Raw genomic sequence first — 16,553 nt, forward strand, 5'->3', positions numbered from 1 at the left:
TTATGGATTTGGCGTGGATTTGCTTCAGTTGTTGAAGGCTTGTGCAGGTCTCGATGAGAGTTCGCGAGGATTTGGGGATTTGAGATGTTATTGGGGAATCAATATTGAGACTGCTAGAACGAAATTTGCGCACCGTTATAAAAGGTGGAGATACTGAAATTTGTTTATCTATAACAGAACAAACAATTGTGAGTATGCTAAATCCAAAGGCCAATCAAAGGTTCTTTGACAGTTAAGTTAGTAAGTAATATTAAAAGTAGGTAACATGATAAGTTTGTAAATTGTGTTACTAAAGATGAACTCTAAAATGATATATTTCTACGAAAATAGATTCTCTCCGGATATTTCCCTCAAAAACTCAGGGATCAAGTGATCCAGACCTTTAAAATTTGATCCAATGGCAAAAAAAATATTATAGTTTTTAAATTTTTTTACTAACTTCTCTATTTTTAACCGTTAAATCAAAATTTAAAGGTCCGGATCACTTGATCCTGAACTTTGAAGAAAAAGATCCGGAGAAAAACTCTTTCCAATTTATACTAGTCGAAAATAGGACATTTTAGAATGGTAGAATCACATGAAAAATCTTAGAAAATATTCATACTCGTACTCATCTAGGGTTTTTCCCAGCCAAATGATAATATAAATAGTCGGCTATAATAATTCACTTCACTCTTGTTCTCGTTCTACCCAACTTCTGTCTCTAGCCGCCTCTCTCCAACTCTCTCGCAGATCGCCATGGCCATCACCTTCTCAGATCTCTACACCGAGGCCGGTCTCAAGTCCCTCGACGAGTTCCTCGCCGGAAAATCTTACATCTCCGGGTAACAATTTCTTCTTTCTTCTTACTTTTTTTATTCTGTTCGATATAATATATATATATATTTTTTTTTTCCGCTTGGATTTTACTTTATTTTTGGTTTTTGGTATAATTAAATTAAAAAAATTGACGAATAATTCACTTATCATCCCAATCTCAGAGACAAGCTGACTTTGGATGATATCAAGGTGTACGCCGCTGTGCTGGAAAAGCCCGCCGGTTCCTTTGCCAATGTGAGCAAGTGGTACGACGGCGTTTCAGCCCAACTCGCTGCAAACTTCCCCGGCAAGGCTGCCGGAGTGAGAGTCAGCAGCGGCAAGGCCGAGTCTGCTGCTCCTGCTCCATCTGCCGCTGCTGGAGGCGATGCCGATGACGATTTGGACCTTTTTGGAGATGAAACCGAGGAGGACAAGAAGGCCGAGGCGGAGATGGCGGCAGCCAAAAAGGCTTCTTTGACAGTTAAGTTAGTAAGCAATATTAAAACTAAGTAACATAGTAAGTTTGTAAATTATGTTACTAAGGATGAACCCTAAAATGATATATTTATACGGAAATAGATCCTCTCCGAATATTTCCCTCAAAAACCCAGAGATCAAGTGATCCAAACCTTTAAAATTTAATCTAACGGTCAAAAGATATTATAGCTTTTATATTGATTTCTCTGTTTTTAACTGTTAGATCAAATTTTAAAGATCCAGATCATTTGATCTCCGAACTTTGAAGAAAAAAATCTGAAGAAAAACTCTTTCCAATTTATACTAGTCGAAAATAGGACATTTTAGAATGGTAGAATCACATGAAAAATCTTAGAAAATATTCATCTAGGGTTTTTCCCAGCGCAATGATAATATAAATAGCCGGCTATAATAATTCACTCCACTCTTGTTCTCGTTCTACCCAACTTCTGTCTTTAGCCGCCTCTCTCCAACTCTCTCGCAGATCGCCATGGCCATCACCTTCTCAGATCTCTACACCGAGGCCGGTCTCAAGTCCCTCGACGAGTTCCTCGCCGGAAAATCTTACATCTCCGGGTAACAATTTCTTCTTTCTTCTTACTTTTTTTATTCTGTTCGATATAATATATATATATATTTTTTTTTTCCGCTTGGATTTTACTTTATTTTTGGTTTTTGGTATAATTAAATTTAAAAAATTGATGAATAATTCACTTATCATCCCAATCACAGAGACAAGCTGACTTTGGATGATATCAAGGTGTACGCCGCTGTGCTGGAAAAGCCCGCCGGTTCCGTTGCCAATGTGAGCAAGTGGTACGACGGCGTTTCAGCCCAACTCGCTGCAAACTTCCCCGGCAAGGCTGCCGGAGTGAGAGTCAGCAGCGGCAAGGCCGAGTCTGCTGCTCCTGCTCCATCTGCCGCTGCTGGAGGCGATGCCGATGACGATTTGGACCTTTTTGGAGATGAAACCGAGGAGGACAAGAAGGCCGAGGCGGAGATGGCGGCAGCCAAAAAGGCTTCTACCAAGAAGAAGGAGAGTGGGAAATCCTCTGTTCTTTTGGATGTCAAGCCTTGGGATGATGAGACTGACATGAAGAAGCTCGAGGAGGCTGTTCGGAGTGTCGAGAAGGAGGGTCTCTTCTGGGGCGCATCGAAATTGGTTGCTGTTGGTTACGGGATCAAGAAGTTGCAGATCATGCTCACCATTGTCGATGACCTTGTTTCCGTCGATGACCTCATCGAAGAGCAGCTTACCGCCGAGCCCCGCAATGAGTATATTCAGAGCTGTGACATTGTTGCCTTCAACAAAATTTAAGTCTACTACTGCGGTGCACTACTCTTCGTTATCATAATTACTTGTTCGACTTGGATTTGTGGTACAATTTTCGCAAGTCAATCTACTTTTGATCTTTACATGATGATATATGGATTTACTTAAGTGTTTCAAGTTGTTGGCTTGTGCTATTTTGACTTTTGTAATGCCGAAATTTTACCATTAATGTGGGGGGTTTTAACATGAATGCTTAATTTCTATCTAAATTTTACTTCTTGGTGGATAATTGCTCGAACTTTTTTTACTTTTCAATCGATTGTTTATCCAATCAAGACGAAGTTGGAAGTCAGGTCTGCTCCTTTGTATTTAGTTTCACTCTGTTTGGATGAATAAATCCGTTGTCTAATTAAATGGAATTTGTGAATTGCCTGGGAAAATTATGGGATATATGCATCAAGTTCGGTCATTTTTTGCGAATTGTTTCTTTGATCGCTTTCCAAGTCATGATTGTTAAGGGTGGAAGTACTTGCTGTTACTCCAAGTGTTAAGTTAAATATTAACTAGGTTTTGTGGATAATGTTTCAAGTATATTAGGTCATTATGTCTGTTGGCTAGTGATGTATATCTCTTCTCTGCGTAGTCAATAATTTCATTCGTTCTTTCCCCTCTCACTCGCTCTCTCTTTCCCGCTCTTGTACTTGTTATTAGTGATTATTCTCGAAAGTCTTGTTTTTAACGTTGTGGTGCTGTCATACTTTAGAGTTCATTCGTGTAATTTCTTGTGTGATGTTTCATTTATTACCCTGTTCATAATGTGCCTTCCGACCATGTTCTAGTCAATTGCTGGGTGCTTGATTCGAAAGTGATGGTGCATGTTTGTTCTCTAACAGACTGCATCTGTCCAGCGTCTCTGGAATAATTATTTTGGTACCAGAATGCAACGAGCTTGTATTTTCTGTCGTAGTGAGTTTATCATATATATTTTAGTGAGTTTTCCTGCTTAGCTCTACTTTTCAACTTCATTGTGCAAAGTCGATAGGAAGCTGGCAAGTTTTCCTTATTTTGTTTTCTGCTCTCTGATAGATGCAAACTGTATGAAAACCCATGAACCAAAAAAATTGCGTAGAAGTCACGTCACCAAACCGAGTTTCTTGTGTTCTACATGGTGTTTATTTCTGTTGTTTTTGCAACAATTTGGGGCTCAAACTATATTGTCTGAGAAGTATTGCATCTTTGAGAAGGTAAGTGCAAAATTTGCCTTTTTGGAACATTTGCATCTTTTGACAAGTACTGTTATATGAGTATGGCTGCCCGGCGAGGCCGCTCGGTTCGGGTTCTTCTACCAATGACCAATTCCGAGGTTCTTTACCAGAGTCCTTAGCCAAGAACTCGGGTTTAGGTGATGGCTTCTTGTTCTCTTTTTTTTTTATTTTTTTTAATCAACCCCATAATCTTATTAAGATAAAAATAGAAATACAAATGAGGAGGACATAAAGCCAAACCTCATTGATGGAAATAACATAGCAAGTAACACGATAAGGGAACCCCAATTACAAAGAAAACATATGATAAAAATCATTTGAAACAATAGCTGGTAGAAGCAGAAAAGTCATGACTATAAGCAAACGTTGCACATGAATGAACATTGGACCACCAGTAATATGCATCGTGATCTACACCAAAGTTAGCTAAGACATCGGCTACACAATTGCCCTTGCGAAAAATATGGGAAACGAAAACATGCATATGCCTAATCTGCCACAAGCAATTGCTCCAATCAACATGCAAATACCAAGGAAAATTATGGCTTCTTGTCATTTTGTCTAATGGGAGCGTTTCAAAGCGCAACCAAGTACATTTCGCTTGATACTGTTATATATATGTACATCTTGCCTTAATTCTTTAATTAATTACTGTGAATAATTTATATGCATCCTGGTGCCAATTTGCCTTTTTATATTTAGATTTTATTTATTTCCATTTATTTTACAGTTTTAGAACCAAGTTCGAGTTTGTGTTTGGAAAAATGGCAGGTTCCATTTGATTAATTAGACTAATTGATGAAAGCTTAACAACTCTGATTTGAAGGGATGGTATCAATCGCCATCGCTCTTGTTTACTCTTTAGACCTTCGACTTCGAGAGGTGAGGTACATAGTGGTCAAGCGCAGGCTGGTCTAAAGAACGAGAGTCAAATTTTTTTTTTTAAGGAAAATTAATAAAAAGGGTTTGAAAACTTTGAGTTTTAATGATAAGGACAAAATAAAAGGTAAATTGAATAGTACTATAATTGACTTTTTAGTGTAAAAATGCGGGTTTTTATTAAAGTGAACAATATCGAAATTTTTTATTAAAATTCCCTTTTTTTTTTGGTAACGTCACTAATTTTTTTTTTAAAAAGAAAAACTAATAAAAGGAATTTTAAAATTTTGCATTTTAATCAAATTAAACCATCTAATAACTTTATTTAATGATAAAGACAAGAAAATAAAAATATAAAAACAAAAAGACAAAAAAAGCTAAGCCCGGCGCGTGCCTCCTCCCGTCCAAACTGTTCAAAAGCTTCAAACTATGATCTCAAACGTACCTAAATTTAAACACGAGAATTGATCCACCACATGAACCCTAGTGGAAAAACTAAGTCTTGATAGTGGATAATTGAGCACATAGCCATGGAAGCTATCTTGAAACCTCACCTCACGGTTTTTCATTGTTGGGAGGGGAAGAAAGCACAGAATGGAATTTGAAGCAAAATGGGCTTTTTCTTTATTTTATAATTTACTAGATTCAAATATAAAAGTTAAAAAAAAATAATATGAAAAGGAGAAAAGTGGGAGAGAAATGATTTTTTTGATTTTTTTTTCTAAATTAAAATGCAAGGATGAGGAGGTTTGAAAGAAAAAAAGTGGCTCTTCAAACATTTTTCGATTTTGTGCTAAAAGATTAATATCAAGGATTTAAAGAAAATCCCCCTTTTTGAGTGGCTTTATTTTGCTCCTAAATGTATTTTCATCCCAAGTTTGTCATAAAAAATTTTGAGAACTAGCACTCCGAAAATTTTATTTTGCATTATTCGTAAGTAGGGGTGCAACATGGGTTGGGTCAACCCAAATTCGCTCATGCCCAACCCGATCGAGAGGTTAGAATGAAGTAAAAACTTGCTCAAACCCAACCTGACCTCAAGCCGATTATTTATTAGGTTGTAAGAGCGGGTTCGGTTCATTTCTGTTCGGTTTTTTTACCTAAGCCGAAAACCGAACCGAAGTTTCTATTCGGTTCGATTTTTCTTTCATTTTTTTAGTTCAGTTTGACTTAGGTTGGTTTTTGTCGGTTCAATTTAGATTCAGTTTGGTTTTTATTTTTTTTTATTTTTTTATTTTTTTTATTTTATATATTTTTTCAATAAGTCTATCACCGTTGCTTGGTACACTATATCACTAATGTATGCATTGTTGAAGCTTCAAAGGGAGGGCAGATGCATATTTATTCCATTACCAAAAATAAGGGAAGATGCATATATTTCAGTACCAAAAATGATAAAACAATTTAAATAATTATATGCAATGGGAAATTAACATAGAATCCATTTCATACCATGTATTAGTTATGCAATTGGCTCCGGCCAAAATCCATTTCATCTTTAAGCAGTCGGCAATAAAAAAACAATAACAAATCCTTAAACTAATTGCACATGTACACAGTGTAATGTATTAGTTAGTAAGGGTTAGTTAAGTATTATAAAACTTGTTTAAATGGGTTTAAAATTCGATTCGGTTTAGTTCGGTTTCCGAACTCTTGAAATAAAAACCGAATCAATATAATCCGGTTCGGTTTGATATTTTTAATTCAGTTTGATTTTTCTTCGGTTTGGTTTATTTCGATTTCGATTCGATGTTAAGTTCGGTTCTTTTCAGTTTTCGGTCTTTCGAACCCACCCTTATTGGGTTGGGTTGATGCTTTGCTCGTCCATATCAACCCAAACCCAATCAAATTTTTAACCCAAATTGCTCATGCATATATTACCTATCTCACTTCGTATTATAAACGCTAGATACAAGTTTGGGATGGCTATACCTGAAATTTGTTGTTTGCTTTTCATTTGAACAATGAACAATAGTGTTGCTTTTACGTTTCTTTTGGTTAAAACATTAGTATTGTCTTGTCATTTAATTTTAACTTTGCATGGTTGAAACTTTAGAAATGCGTCCCACGCTATTTGGTTTATTATTTTTAGGGATGGTGATGTGTAAAATTGAATTTTAAATAGTTTTGCATTACTTGGTTCAAAATTTGAGATTTATGTTATAAAGTAATGTGTTAGAAGATTAAATTTGATAAAATTGGGCAAACCCGAACCCGAATAAATCCCTATGAAACCGAACCCAACCCAAACCCGAATTAGAAAGGTTGGGTTGACCATATAACCTGCCCAATTTGCTCGAGTTGCGGCTCTACTTACAAATGTACTTTTCTTTCAAAATATAGAAGTTTGGAGGGTATAGTGAGAATTTTGAATAGCTAATAACAATCCTCAAATTTTTAAAAATGTATTTAATAAGAACAAACATGATGAAAGTTGTCAGGTGTGCTTAAAAGTGATGTACATAAACCCTCACTTAATCACTGTCACTAAAACCCATGTTGGATTCCATCCGGATCCACTTGATGAGAATCCTAAGGATTTTCCACATCTTAGCAGTTCATCGTATAACGTGTGGTTAGAAATTATTTAATTTTTTTATTTAAAATTAAACACAAATAATATCTGACGAAAACTAACTGCACGATATACGATAAACAGATTGAAGATCCTTAAGATCCCCACAAAATGAATCCAGAGAGGATCATTTTCCACAAAAGTCTCCATCTTTAAACCCGTTTTCTTTCCAGAGAATCCAAGCTCAAGCAAAAGCAAAAGCATCACGATTAACTCAAAGGCCGAAAGACTGGTGAGGACGGACGACCATGGTGGCCACTTTCACTGCTGCCTAACAGCGAGAACATGAAAAATTATTCTTTGGGTTCACAATTTAATTTCTCATGTGTGCAATTTGAGCTCACAAATTTTGGGTTGTGTAACTGCTAGTTGGGTATATTTTGTTTTCGCTTTTCGTCGATTTTGTTCACGTCTTTTTAGCAAAATGACAATGTGAGTGAGATTTTGGGTAGGTTTCTCGGCTTGTGTAGTTACCACTTTGTAATTACAAATGTTTTGGTATTTGATTGCTCAAGACTCCCAAAGCGATCTTTCTACCATTTAGATTTGACTGTTTACGACGAAGCCAAAGTTGCGATTGTAAAAAGTTGGAGAAAATGTGATATAGGAAGAGAGATATGTAATTGTGGGGTGTGTATTATCACATTGCATTGTGCTTTTATTTATATTTATAGTACTAGGGAAGGTAAAATTATTTATAGTAGTAGGGAATGTAATCTTTACCTAATAGGACTACAACTCTAATAGGATAAAATCCAATTTAAAAGATATCCTAGATATGATAAGATTTACACGATGACGATCACATTGCTGCAACAAATGATAACATGTTTTCTTAGGTTTTGTGTGCTCAAAGTGACACCCATGAAAATATTTTATATTAAAATACAACATTGGTTTTATCAACTTTACCCGGGGAGCATAGTTTGGCTGTTTAAAATCTTCACACAATTGTTTCTAGATCTATATATTGGGGCAGTCTTGTAAGCAATATATTCATATGTTATCTTCTTTTCATTGGACTCAATCTGAGCTATTTGTGTAAGCTCGTATCTAACTATCAACCGATTCATTATTTGTATTAATACTGAACCTTGTACCTTGTATCCCACATGGTACCTCCTGGTCTTCTCCTTCACCACTCAGTGAAGCCTGCTCAGGAAGGGATTTGACTGCTATACATGAGATCTTTGAGAATATCGGCTATAAAGACGATGGATTGACAAATGAGGTCGTATTTTTGTTTAATTAATGTAGAAGTATCTAATAAGTTGTGTTGTATATATATTTAGCCTTCTCAATAGTTACGTTCCACTGCAGCTTGAACTGACCAAATGCAGGAATCATTTGTTGTGCGGAAGCGTCAAATATGAAACCAATAAGCTACAACGGCAAAATATGACAAGACAAATAATCCAAAAGACACAAGGATTTATACTGGTTCGGCGTAAGCCTACATCCAGTTCCGAGACGGCGAGGAAATTCCACTAATATCAAAAGGAGATTACAAATAGAGTTTTAACTCTCAAACCCAAATCCCACATACAACCAATAGTTCTCACTCAAACTAAGAAACAAATGGAGAAGAAGAAACACATATCAAAATCCTTCTCTCCCAAAAGCTACACAAGTAGCACCAATATCTTTGATTGAGTGATTACTAACAAAATGAGATTATTACAAATGGTGGGAAGGAGCAGCTCATATTCAAATGGGAGAGCCGAATGCTCTCCCTGGTTTCTCTCATCTGCCTCTCCCCTCACATCCAAAGACATAACCAAATGCCTTAATATAAACAAAAGGCCCCGCCTTCTCTCTCTCATCTTCTCCCTTTCGGCTGCACTCATCAATGCCACATATTATTTGCCTTTGTAAAAGCCACAAATCAAGGGCTAGACATCATAATGATGTCCCCCTTCTCCTTATTCTATTTTATTAGCCGAAAGGTATTTTGGCTTGTTGTCCACTTGGTCACAAATCCAACAATCTCCACCTTGACCAAGTTCCGAAAGCATCACAGAGAATCGAATCAACAATCACCATAAGCACCCAAAGTACAAACTAAAGACAACGGAAACTAAATCAAATTCTCCAAACTTTCGGTACTCATAATGATCTCCACCTCGACTCAAATTTTACCAAAGCCAACAAAAGTAGAGCATTTCTCTACCGTCTTCTCCAAATTTGCAAACCATAAGTGCCTTGATCAAAACAAAAGTGATTCAAACAAAGAACTGAATTTCTTCAATATCACTGACAAAAGATCAAGCACACCATACCAAAGTTGGACATACAACGAACTCCACCTGCTCACAAACACCATGGTCTGAAACTGCACCAATAGACTCATTCACATAGCATGGCACATTCTCCAAGTCAAACTGATTACAAATTTGGCAACAAAGTCTCACATACCACATACAAAAATATGCCTTTTCTCTCAAGTTTACCATCATCACATGAGCACCAACAGGACAACCAAAATTTCAAATTCAAATAATTAGCAGGAGATCCAAAACCATACCTCAACTGAAGTCTTCAAGAAAACTAATTGCAGATGATGGAGACCAACAGACCAAATAGCAGTGGCAAACAAATCCAACCAAATGTCTGTAGACCAAACAAAGTTAGAAAGCATATAACTTGCCTTCTACAAGAGGGTTCCACACAAATGTTCTGCAGTGCATGTGGTGTCTCCAAAATAGTGTGGTGTCTCACTATCCAAACTTTGCAGAACTCAACAAATTGGCCCTCACAAACTCCTCCAATGTTTCCAGCAACTTGCTCCAAAGGCAACCAATGAGAGTGAAAAAACAACCAAAAATTTCTGCCGTTGAAAAAATGCCAAAGAAAAGAAAACTTAGCCTTAGCCTTTTTTCCCTTTTCTTCCAACCAACAACATCATTTGTCATCATGATGTCCTTCTGCCAAACCAAATGCCAAAAGAAAAGGAACCAACATTTTCTTTTCAATTCTCAACAGCTTCTACTTTTTCTCCTTTCCACTCAACTCGTCGACAATAGCCCACAAACACCTCCAGTGCAACGATGACCAACGGAAAACCCACCAAAAGCAGTACACTACACCTGCATCTCCAATTGACCAAATGCCAAAGTCATTCCTCCTGTCGAATTTTTTCAAAAAAACATATTTCACCGTCATTCGAAGATTTCATAGACAAACTAGTACAAAGCCTCCAAGTCGAAACCCGGAGCTCTGATACCACTTGTTGTGCGGAAGCGTCAAATATGAAACCAATAAGCTACAACGACAAAATATGACAAGACAAATAATCCAAAAGACACAAGGATTTATACTGGTTCGGCGTAAGCCTACATCCAGTTCCGAGACGGCGAGGAAATTCCACTAATATCAAAAGGAGATTACAAATAGAGTTTTAACTCTCAAACCCAAATCCCACATACAACCAATAGTTCTCACTCAAACTAAGAAACAAATGGAGAAGAAGAAACACATATCAAAATCCTTCTCTCCCAAAAGCTACACAAGTAGCACCAATATCTTTGATTGAGTGATTACTAACAAAATGAGATTATTACAAATGGTGGGAAGGAGCAGCTCATATTCAAATGGGAGAGCCGAATGCTCTCCCTGGTTTCTCTCATCTGCCGCTCCCCCCACATCCAAAGACATAACCAAATGCCTTAATATAAACAAAAGGCCCCGCCTTCTCTCTCTCCTCTTCTCCCTTTCGGCTGCACTCATCAATGCCACATATTATTTGCCTTTGTAAAAGCCACAAATCAAGGGCTAGACATCATAATGATGTCCCCCTTTTCCTTATTCTATTTTTTTAGCCGAAAGGTATTTTGGCTTGTTGTCCACTTGGTCACAAATCCTACATCATTAGATTCAAAGAAATGTGGGGATTCTGCTTTTAAGCACTAGGACTTCAGAACCATAATTGAGTGTTATTCACAGGTAAGGTTCTTATTATGATACTTGTGGGAAATTCTGAGTAGAGGTTTGATAAGAGTTGCTTTCATGTTCCTACCGATATCCGAATTTGGCCTTCAATAGGATGTTCTTTATCTGACCTGTTAAAATAAATTACTAAACGCAGCTTCGTACGGAATTTTGTTTGGCGTTAGATTTCCAGTCAGAATACGATCGTTACATTTAATCTTCTAATTCATGATTGGAAGAACTGAAGGAACAAAATCGGTAGTTTAAGGTACCTTAGAGTATCTGAAACTTAGTAACTCTACTTGCATGACCAATAAAAACAACAAAACTGAAAGAAAAGAAAAATTAGTAAATCCTTCATTGCTGCTTTTTCTGCAATTTTTTTATCGTTGCTGACAGTTCTATTTTGCTTTCAGTTCATTGGTGTTGGAACGATGGTTTCTCCAACAATTTTTGCCCGCCATGGTTTGTCTTATCTCATGAGTGAGAAAGCCTCAGGAAGCTACAAACGATGCAATGCAAGCACAAGTAGTTTCCCCAGTTTGGCCCATTGCATGTTATCTTAGGCTGTTGCCCTTTCGGCTCTTGGAATGGACATTGAAGCGTAAGCAGCACTTAAGGAGGTACTATGCTTGAGTCCAAAAGGAGCAAAGCAGCTGGACAGAAGTGAAAATCTAGGCCGCTCGACCAGGTGCCTAGTTTGCCACTTCTCTCGGTTTGGCTCTGAGCTCATGTATCCTTCGATCGATCATAAGGTTTAAAACCACTGGAGCCAAAGCTTCATCATTTCCACGGTTTAGATTTTGTCATTTACCAGCAGTATATGTGTTGTATTTGAATTGTTTTATTTGAATTGATTTCCCGTGAGTCAAATGATTCGAGTATATAAATTTCTTTGACAAAATGGAAAGAAAAAAAATAGAAAGTCGTAAAAAACACTGGTAGGAAGGATGTCATTCAGAAGCTTGTAATTTGTGTACAGAAAGCATATAGGGTTCCTGGTGTATTATTTCTGATGAAAAAATAATAATAATTAGTTTGTTGATCGTCGTCTGATCATTGATAGACATATGCACAAGATTGCAACCAATCCCTTGAACTAAAATTTACAACAAATAAAACAATCATATGCAATCCAGAATTAACTAAATTTCTTTAGTAAATATCATGATTCAAAACATATACTGCAGAAAGGTCTTGATAAAGTAAACATAAACATAAACTTCTTACAAACAATTAACACTAACAAATCATCTGCCAAGGACATTTAGAAGTAAAGTTCTTTATTATGACAACTCAATACTTGAAAACTTAAAACAGATAAGGCCCGTGAAGCTGTTCCAGTGAAGTGAACCCTTTTGTGTTGTCTCAGAAAGCGCTGAAAATAAAAATAAACAAGCATGCATAATTAAGTTTTGAAGAACACAACCAAATTAATCAGAAAGACTTTACGAAGAGATACAGTCATATCGCTTAATTTAAGAAAGAAAAATAAATCACATTTACATACCATTGCTTAATTGAAGCGCCGCTTGATCAAAATCACCCTCACATAAAACCAATCATTCAAGATATTCAAGAACCTGAAGTACGAGTATCTCCATGGCCTGATAAAAATCAGACTGCCACAAAATCCCCAAAATCCAACAATAAAGCCAAGTGCCATGCTGACGTAAAATCCCCATGTTATAAGCTCATCCTTTTCTTCTTCGTTGCTCGAGATCGGAGTTTCCTGTTGATCATCACACATCTTTGGAAGTGGAGGTCCGCACAGCTGGGGATTTCCAGCATAATCAGAGGGATCAAAACTTTGGAGCTGAGTGCCTGTTGGAATTTTGCCAATAAAGTTGTTGTATGACAAGTCCAAGACACTAAGACCATATATCTGAGCAAGGTTTGTTGGAATTCTGCCTTGTATCTGGTTTCTTGACAAATCAAGTGCATCCAATGATTGCAACTTTCCAATCTTTGCAGGTAACTCACCTGTCAATCCGTTTCTTGATAGGTTTAAAGAAACTAACCCAACAAGATCCGTGATTTCACTTGGAATCTCCCCCGTTAATCTATTGCTCGAGAAATCAATTCTCTTCACAAGTCCCAAAGTGTTTCTATACGAGTGCATTCTTCCCTTCCATATGAATGTTGCATCATCCATATAACCAACGCCATCAAAAAAATCATCTCTTTGGTACAAATGTTGAAGAATCGGAGATGAATTTCCTTTTTGTGCCAGAACAGTCAAATCGTTGAGGCATTTTGGTATTGTTCCAGAGATGTTGTTGTTAGACACATCCAAGTTTTGAATGTTTGTAAGACGGCATAGTTCAGACGGCATGCTTCCGTTGAAGTTATTAGAGGAAAGCATCAGGATAACCAATTTCTGAAGGCTAATCCCTAACCATTTTGGTACCCATCCTGATAATTTATTGTATCCAACATCAATAACCTGTAAATTGGTGCAGTTCTTGAAGGATGAAGGAAACTCCCCAACAAATCTATTGCTTCTTAATTTCAACGTTTTCATTTGATATAGTGAGCCTACTGTGGATGGAATTTTCCCGGAAAAAGCATTGTAACTCAAATCAAGCATGACTAGATTGTCCAAATGTGTCAAGCATTCTGGAAGTTCTCCAGAGAGATTGTTGCTCGAGAGATTAAGAAACAATAATCCATTGTATGCTTCACACAAGATAGAAATCGACCCCGAAATTTTATTATTAGAGAGATCCAAACATGACGCACGTGATAGAGTTGAGGGAATTGGACCTTCAATTTGGTTCGAACTCAGCTGTATTTTGGGGTGATATACGAAATCCACTGTCAAATTTGCAAACATTTCTCCAATCTGGTTATTGGAAAGATTGATATATGTCACGTTACGAGTCATACCCCAAAACCAGCTTGGAAGGATATCCACAATTTCAGCGTTAGAAATATCGAGGTATGCATACTCATTCTGAGTTCGAAGCCATTTGGGAAAATATGGACCCAATTTGCAAGACCTCAAACATATATGGTCCAATTGAAAAGGAGGAATCCAATCGGAATGGAAGTTTAAAGCTAGCAAGTTAGAGGACAAAGCCAAGGACTTTAATCTGGAGAGTTTAGAGAAATGAATTTCCGAAACCACACCTTCCAGAGCATTCATACTCAGGTCTATACACTCCAGATTAGGCATTTGCCCAATGCTTTCAGGTATTGTTCCACTTAATTGATTGTGACAGAGAAGTAATTCTTTCAATGATGAATATTTTGTGAGATTAGGAATTGATCCAGAAAGATGATTGCTTGAAAGGCTTAGAATCTCCAATGAGTTCCGATCAGGACATGTAGACATTAATATTTGAACCAACCTGGAAAGCTGTCCACTCAGATTGTTGCCAGAGAGGTCCAATATTTGCAGATTACATAACTTGGAAAAAGATTGTGGAATCCCTCCTTCAATTTGGTTAGAAGAGAGATCAAGATGAACAAGGCTGGCATTGGTTTTGGATAACCATACAAATATGGAAGATGTGAGTCGGTTGAAACGGAGATCAACATGAGTAAGATATTTTGAAGAATTCATGTTGAAAAGAGTAGTGGAATGAATTGCAGGAGAAGGAAGACCACATTGATATAATGTTAAGTTTGTAAGTTTTGGGAGCTTACTAACCATTTCCAGCCAGTCGGGAGCATTACTGAGATTGTTCCAACTCAGGTCCAGATATGTTAAAGAAGAAAGATGAGGTAGCCATGAATTGAGATTTTCTACGTTAGCAAAGTAATTGAAGCTGAGATCAAGATATTGCAAGTGGGTAAGGTTTCCAACTTGACTTGGAAATCGACCACCAAAAGAGGCAAAAGAGAGATCGAGGTGTCTTAAATTGGAAAGAGAACCAATGAAATCTGGATGTCGGGTCCCATTGAAGTTAATCCACGAAAGGTCCAAATATTTCAAATGATGCAACTCAATCAGTTTAGGACTCATCATCTTACCTTGAAAACCATAAGTGATATTCTGCGGGTGTCTTTTCTGTTGAAGTGACTGTGAGTAAGCTTCAGGCGAAGAAGACCATCCAAGATTAAGTTGAGTAACATGGTTGGTTCGGTTGCTGCAGTGGATGCCTACCCATGTGCAACAATCTTGCTTGTGGACTTCTCTTCCCCATGAAGAGAGGATATTGTAGTGATCCACGAGACCCTGTTTGAAAGCAAGGAGTGCTTCTCTTTCCCTCTCAATGCACCTCATCACTCCTCCTGAAGAAATATTTTTGAATCCAAGGGAAAGGGAAGGGTTGACATATTGTAGTAAAGTTAGCACCAGAATTAAAGCACGGAGGAGTTTGTTCAAGCACCTGATTCTGTCACCCTCCATCTTAGTTCAGCTAGGGTGGTTCAAATGGTCAGGACTCAGTGTGGTATGGAAAAACCCCTGACAGTGTAATTTGTTGGCTGTGAATAAATGTTGGTTCGGAAAATTAAGTTTGAAATCGTCTGTAAGAACAATGTCTGGTTAAATAATAAACCAAATCAAAATGTATTATACTATTACTTGCATACTTGTATTTGACGCGTTTTCACTGTTTTTGTTTCGATTGAATATGAGTTATGTTTTTTCATTTCGTTTATCATTTCGTCTTAATTACGCTACAAAGAAATGTTCACAGTCAAGTAAATTACCAGCTAAGGCAACAACTGACGAACAAAATCAATATTTCCAACAAATAGAAATGTATTAACTTGACTTAGTGATTTTTTTTTTCTATTTTTTTTTTAATAAACGATATTATCTACATTAGCTTTTGACGTTAATAGAACATAAAACTTCCTTCTTATAAGTAAAGAGAATAACACTAAATCGTAGTACTAATAACATTGATGTTTTGTGTTTAAAATTGTTAAATGTATTTGCCTTAGCCTTCGGCATAAATATTTCACGTACTAGGACTCAAAGGCAGGCAGGGTCCAGTGATATAGTTACTCAAAACCGTGTTTTTTCGTTTTCTTGTTTCTTTCGGTGTAAATAGGAATTTCGTTGAATTGGGGAAATTAATCGTTGACTAGACTTGTGGAAATTTGGTACAAGAAACAATAACCAATGCGTGGGAGTGCATTATTGCTCACTTTTTCACGACTCATGGGACTTGTGGAAATTGGTGTAGGAAGAAAGAATCAATGACTGATAGGACTTGCGGAAATTGGTGTAGGAAAAAGAGTCGATGCGTGGGAATGCATCAAGGTTAATATTATTGCTTGCTTTTCTACTAGACTGACTTCTCTTTTCGGTGGAAAATTGTTTTCATTTTGATTTTATTTTTTGCACTGATATGTATATTACAATATAAAAGTAAATATTGTATCAAACACACAATTTTAC

The 16,553-nt window shown here is 36.9% G+C and overlaps 2 protein-coding genes and 1 long non-coding RNA gene across 3 annotated transcripts; 2 read left to right on the forward strand and 1 right to left on the reverse strand.

Annotated features, from left to right (window-relative positions):
• The first annotated feature begins 548 nt into the window (after nucleotides 1–548).
• On the forward strand, nucleotides 549–2,798 carry LOC103409456 (elongation factor 1-beta-like). Its single transcript, XM_029095395.2, has 4 exons — nucleotides 549–824; nucleotides 981–1,278; nucleotides 1,760–1,851; nucleotides 2,008–2,798. The coding sequence occupies exons 1-4, from the start codon at nucleotides 739–741 to the stop codon at nucleotides 2,591–2,593; spliced, it is 1,062 nt and encodes a 353-aa protein (XP_028951228.1). The 5' UTR covers nucleotides 549–738; the 3' UTR covers nucleotides 2,594–2,798.
• Nucleotides 2,799–11,194: 8,396 nt separating this feature from the next.
• On the forward strand, nucleotides 11,195–12,241 carry LOC139193942 (uncharacterized). Its single transcript, XR_011578512.1, has 2 exons — nucleotides 11,195–11,462; nucleotides 11,611–12,241. It is a non-coding gene; the product is annotated as an uncharacterized lncRNA (long non-coding RNA).
• Nucleotides 12,242–12,323: 82 nt separating this feature from the next.
• LOC103407325 (receptor-like protein EIX2) lies at nucleotides 12,324–15,689 on the reverse strand. Its single transcript, XM_008346255.4, has 2 exons — nucleotides 12,705–15,689; nucleotides 12,324–12,572 (listed from the first exon to the last, which is right to left on the reverse strand). The coding sequence occupies exon 1, from the start codon at nucleotides 15,549–15,551 to the stop codon at nucleotides 12,711–12,713; it is 2,841 nt and encodes a 946-aa protein (XP_008344477.2). The 5' UTR covers nucleotides 15,552–15,689; the 3' UTR covers nucleotides 12,324–12,572; nucleotides 12,705–12,710.
• Nucleotides 15,690–16,553: the final 864 nt, after the last annotated feature.

Source organism: Malus domestica, chromosome 02 (genome assembly GCF_042453785.1).
Source record: "Malus domestica chromosome 02, GDT2T_hap1".
NCBI classification, from domain to species: Eukaryota; Viridiplantae; Streptophyta; class Magnoliopsida; order Rosales; family Rosaceae; genus Malus; species Malus domestica.

Excerpts from the sequence above, each read along its gene's own strand:
- LOC103409456 (XM_029095395.2), top strand. The coding sequence starts at position 739 with ATGGCCATCACCTTCTCAGATCTCTACACCGAGGCCGGTCTCAAGTCC. Across the intron at positions 1,279-1,759 it reads CCAAAAAGGCTTCTTTGACA|ATCGCCATGGCCATCACCTT; the intron begins GTTAAGTTAGTA and ends ACTCTCTCGCAG. Across the intron at positions 1,852-2,007 it reads GGAAAATCTTACATCTCCGG|AGACAAGCTGACTTTGGATG; the intron begins GTAACAATTTCT and ends TCCCAATCACAG.
- LOC103407325 (XM_008346255.4), bottom strand. The coding sequence starts at position 15,551 with ATGGAGGGTGACAGAATCAGGTGCTTGAACAAACTCCTCCGTGCTTTA.